This window comes from Charadrius vociferus, unplaced genomic scaffold, assembly GCF_000708025.1.
Source record: "Charadrius vociferus isolate BGI_N301 unplaced genomic scaffold, ASM70802v2 scaffold561, whole genome shotgun sequence".
NCBI classification, from domain to species: Eukaryota; Metazoa; Chordata; class Aves; order Charadriiformes; family Charadriidae; genus Charadrius; species Charadrius vociferus.
This window is the reverse complement of record NW_009646848.1, coordinates 814,739-820,138: the sequence shown is the minus strand read 5'-3', so window position 1 is coordinate 820,138 and position 5,400 is coordinate 814,739. Positions and strand designations below refer to the sequence as shown.

Below are 5,400 nucleotides of genomic sequence, written 5' to 3'. Positions count from 1 at the left end.
CTGCTGAACATCAGCATGTCAGAGAGAAAAGATGATAAAGGACATTATTATTTTTAACCCATTCACTTCTGTTTTGCATTGCTGTGGGGGAGGTGAGTATCTCACCTCAATGAACACAGCTGTTCTCAGCTGCCTATGTACCTCCACTTGGCAGTGAGGCTGGTGAGACGGCTCACAACTACTTTACCCTCCCTGTGCTCTGCTGCCTCTCCCCAACAGTATCCCTGGGCATGGGAGCAGGTGACCACCAATCTGTTTGTCTAATGTGGGAATGCTACTCGTGTCTGGAGAGGTGTCAGTGTGCCTACGCCATTACCTATTCTGTCAGCTAGTGTAGGGCACCTTACTCAAGCACCTAGCCCTGCACACTTTCAACCATGCTCTTCTTTTGGGCAATGCTGGGAAGAAACTCTGTCCAGTGTTCTCTAAAGAGGCTCTAATTTGGTCCATCCCTTGCCCCAGTGGCTTTTCAGGGTTTCGTACCGCAGAAATAACATTTCTTGATGACTGAACTCCAGAGTCTCTCATCTTCCCAGGTCTTCTCAGATATGTTCATCCTTCTCCCTCATTGGTGTCCATCTTTGGGATATTTGCAGATATTTTCACACTCTACCCAGCCATAGTTGCTGTTTGACTAATGACTACTAATTCACTTACTCTTTCCACTCACAAGGTCACCTGCTTCATCCCCACAGTCACGTCTGCAACCTTTCCCTAACACATTGCATGCAAATTATTCATGCTCTTCTCATACTGAAGGGCCTGGACATGACGAGGATATTTTTGGTGCTGAGCCCTCAACAAAGACATGGCCAACTGCTCACTCCAGTAAATTCTTTCTTGTCTGTTCCTGCAGCCTCCTGATGAAAAGGAAACTCTTCCTGTATAACTTCAAAAACCTGCGCTGGGCCAAGGGCCGGCGTGAAACCTACCTCTGCTATGTCGTGAAGCGCCGTGACAGTGCCACATCGTGCTCCCTGGACTTTGGATACCTGCGCAATAAGGTACGGGGAAAACTTTGTCATCCTGTTCTTATATCCATGCTGAGGTGCACAACAGCTCCAATTTGCCTGGGGCAGCAGGGAAAGAAGGGCTGTGACAACAACGCAGGCACTGGCACACGTGTCCACAAGCGTGGACGCTGCACTGTTACACGCCATTTGGGGGATGCGGCCTCCAGGTAAACCTGTACTTTATGCTACCCCCAAGTGTGTTACCAGCAAGACATCCATACTCGCTGCTGCTTTACCAGTCTACCTAATTTTCTACTCAGCTCCCACCCATTCCTCTTGCTGTACATCCCTACACATCAGTGCGTCCCTGTGCTTTTCCATTTATGTACCACCGTGCCTTCTCGCTCTGTGCACTGACCCCAGGACCTACACCCCACCTTGTTGCTCCTCCCCTCACACCCCATCCAGCTCACACCTCCCTCCTCACCCCTCTTACACCCTGGTCCCCCCTCCCTGCCTCATGTCTTGCCCCTCTCCCTCTTTCATGAAGATGGGCTGTCACGTCGAGGTGCTCTTCCTGCGCTACATCTCAGCCTGGGACCTGGACCCAGGCCGCTGCTACCGTATCACCTGGTTCACCTCCTGGAGCCCCTGTTATGACTGTGCCCGACACGTGGCCGACTTCCTGCGTGCCTACCCCAACCTGACACTCCGCATCTTCACAGCACGCCTCTACTTCTGTGAGGATCGCAAGGCAGAGCCTGAGGGGCTGAGGCGCCTGCACAGGGCAGGGGCCCAAATTGCCATCATGACCTTCAAAGGTGAGATGTGCAGGCGAGAAAGAGATGATGGAAAGCTATGGGGGTTAGGGAGACCCAGGAGGGTGGGAGAAGCTAGAACAAGGAGCCAGAGAAGATGATGGCAGGATGTGATGATTTAGTGATCCTAGGAGAGGTCAGTGTCCTCCCTGGGGCAGTCAAGCACTCTGCAACTCCCTTGTGCCTTGCACAGATTACTTCTACTGCTGGAACACATTTGTGGAGAACAGGGAAAAGACATTCAAAGCCTGGGAAGGGCTGCATGAAAACTCTGTCCATCTGTCCAGGAAACTTCGACGGATCCTCCTGGTGAGACCCAATTCTCCTTCTCCTTCTGGTGCCTCTTGCCCTCAGCTTCTTCCTCTCTTCCTTGCTGTAGTTCCTCTCTTCTCTTGCCACCCATTTCTGCCATCTACCAGTTCATTCATTCCTGCATCTTCACCTTCCATGTCCCTCATACCTGTCTCCCTCAACTTCCTTCATATGTCCTCTCCTCATGCTCTTCCCCTTCTTCCACTTCTCACCCTATCTCCTGCCATTCCTTCCTCTTTCCCCATCTTTGTAGGTTCCTGCTTACTTGATAACTGACCTACCATTTTTATTTTGTCCTGCAGCCACTGTACGAAGTAGATGATTTACGAGATGCCTTTAAAACTCTTGGACTTTGACGTGAAAGTCATCAGCAATCAGAAGACTTCACAAACACTTGTTCTTTGATTTCCAACTCTCTCCCTTACAACAGATCTTTCTCTTCTTCCCTCTTTACATGTCTCTTCCTTCCAGCCCTGTGTCTAGAGATAAGACTATCCTTACTTTTTCATTTCCAAGGAGAATTAGGCTGATCTTCTGACGACACACTCCCCAGACTCACACCTCATCCATTGCTAGCTGGGAACAGCCAGGACTGCAGTGACATTGCCAGAGAGCCATTTGCCCTCCCTCAGTCCCTGCAGAGCTAAATCAGGTGGTCCACTAAATGGAGTTCTGGGTTTAGCCTTGCCCAGGTGGGAGCAGACAGCCTGCAAAGCTGTGCAAATATGTTCTCACTGGCACCACACTGATCTGTACATTTCATGAGGGCTTTGGGTAGCACATCTCTTGGCTCTTAGAGCTGCACTACATTGAGCTGCTCTGTGTCCTCCCCTGTGAAACAGTGTATTTATCCTTCTGGATGTTGATAGGAAGTTGAAAACCATCACCATTTAAGTGATATAACCTATGTCCTAACAGCAAAATCAGCCAGTTATTGGAAAGTTCGACTGAGACTATTGAAGTGGGTCCTGGAGGTAGCTTAGCTTGAAAACCTCACCTGAAGCCAGCAGGTCTTCTGAGAGGATTGTATGCGGGTGCAGACCGTGCGGTGCCTCTGCCCAGAAAGGAGGAAGCTTCAGTAGCTGTTGATCCAGGTTTTTTGCCCTAGGAGAGGTTGAAACTAGACAATAAAAGCCTAAAATGAAAGCAGAATACTCACTGGCCAACTTTTGCAAGTGCAAACTGCAATTCTGGGTGTCCAGCAAGACATTTCCCAGGCAGAAATAGGAAGTCCATTCAACTCCTGTTAACTATGTTGAGAGCCATGGCAGCTCAAGGTCAGTACTGATTGGTGTGTGGACCTCCCACCCAGCCAGGAAAGGAGCCACCAAGGCACTTCACCACTGCAATGTTTTTCCAGCATACATCTACTGGAAAACACAATTAATTTCCACATTGTACTGTCCCTCAGACTTAATTTCTCATTTACGTAGGATAAGGTTGTGTCTTTATAGATGGTGTATCAGCACCCACATCAGTCACCATCTGTTTCTTGATATACCTCAGGGAGGAGCATGGTGCTCTCACTACTGGAGTACTTTTCATCCACTAAGCACTTCCTCCTAGATCAGTCCCGCAATAATGCTCCCTCCCTAGCCAACTGTCTTCTGCTGGAGACACCTTAACGGTCCCACAGTCTTCTATTACCACAGGCCTTTTACTGCCTATAATACGGCTAGATATGGCTAGTTGGTGACTGTACTGAGAGGAGACCAGAAAAAACATCTAGCATGAGCAAAGCTATACAGCCTGTAGATAGATATCTTTTTTAGGAAGCAAAATCAATGCATCCCCCTGCCTGGCAATCACTGTGTTTCCACTAGGGGACCCCATCAGCACCTCGTCTTGTGGACACAGTCTTTACCAAGTTGAAGACATGGGTTCATATTATACACCTGTTCACCACCACCTTCCTACTACCTAAATTACAGATGGGTTGTCCTCTGCAGTCTCTCTTGAGGGTTTACCAAGGCCAAGTGTGTCCCACATTCTGGGGGTACTCTGTCATTTCCTTCATGATGGGTGTGAGTTCTCTGCTCCATCCCATTCCCATTTCTGGGTAAGGCTGGAGGCTTCTGTGTTGCTCCTCAGAACACCTCATCTGGTGACAGGCCAGACGCAGGAGGACAGCAGAGAGCCCTGCTCCCTCAGTGCCTCCTCCTGCTAGGAGAGGTCACAACTGGGTGCATCACAAGCTTCCTACAACTTCCAGCTCCTGAGGCACTCTCAGCTCAAGGAATTTCAACCAGGAACAGCAATGACGGTTCTTTGCAAAGCATTAATTTGCAAGCATGGTGTTGTGTATTTGTTTGATACGGTGCGTATTATTTATATAAATAAAGGTCTTACAAGTGAGCATCTGGTTTTGTCATTACTTTGGTAGTACATGGGTGAGGGAAGTAAAAGTTGACACAAAAGACCGACAAATCATCTGTCCTTTCTGATTTCTGGAGAGAAAACCTGGCACTATCTTATTAGACTGTCTTCATCCTTTTCCCTTATAACTTTGAAGTTCTTGACAGTGTCACCCAGCATATCAAGGCAGATAAAGTGTTTCAGGCAATAGATACTTTGCAAATGCTATCAACAATCTGGGATGTAAATGCTAAAGTTGTTCAAGATGTTTCGTTCATGGATTGCAAGCCTATCATCCCCGTTCATGACTCATAATTGACCAAAGTGGACACAGAAGAAGTGCTGACTCAACACGCTTCACAAAACAGGAAGAGAAACAGAGATGGGAAAAGGACCTCTTCCAGCTTTTGGTATTGGCCTGTAAAACACCATTGTCCTTCTGACTGAAATTGTTGGAGAGCTACTAGAAGAAGCAGCATTTTCTAAAAAAGCAGTTGAGACACTGGCTTTTGCTTAAATGCTGTTGAACACTGAGCTGAAGATACTTGCTGAAACATAATTGGTGAAATTATACAACAGGAGAATAAATACAATGAGTAAATGCAAAGAAACATACACTGGATTCAGAACATATCCTAGGTTGCTTCTTCTGAATCTAAAGCAGATTAAATTCAGAGTGGGCAGTTTAGTTAATCCATGTGATTTAGCTATGGGAGTTTAGCTCTCCTGCTATAGAGATCCTTTTAAACTGCACTTTTTCTGTTCTCAAATATCAATTCATATTATTTGTTACAAGATAATATTTGAATTGGCACTAATTAATTCAACCTCAAATGCGTTAGGCATATCTGCCAAGAATAACTCCCTGGAGGGTGACTGTTATGTAGTAACATTACTTTTTCAACCTAAGATTTTTTTACTTGCTTTGTAGACTGTGTTTCTAGTGAACATTTCACTACTGC

The 5,400-nt window shown here is 47.0% G+C and overlaps 1 protein-coding gene across 1 annotated transcript; it reads left to right on the top strand.

Annotated features, from left to right (window-relative positions):
* Positions 1 to 862: 862 nt before the first annotated feature.
* On the top strand, positions 863 to 2,501 carry AICDA (activation-induced cytidine deaminase). The gene is made up of 4 exons (XM_009894112.1): positions 863 to 1,004; positions 1,504 to 1,774; positions 1,965 to 2,080; positions 2,386 to 2,501. The coding sequence occupies exons 1-4, from the start codon at positions 864 to 866 to the stop codon at positions 2,437 to 2,439; spliced, it is 582 nt and encodes a 193-aa protein (XP_009892414.1). The 5' UTR covers position 863; the 3' UTR covers positions 2,440 to 2,501.
* The last annotated feature ends 2,899 nt before the right edge of the window (positions 2,502 to 5,400 follow it).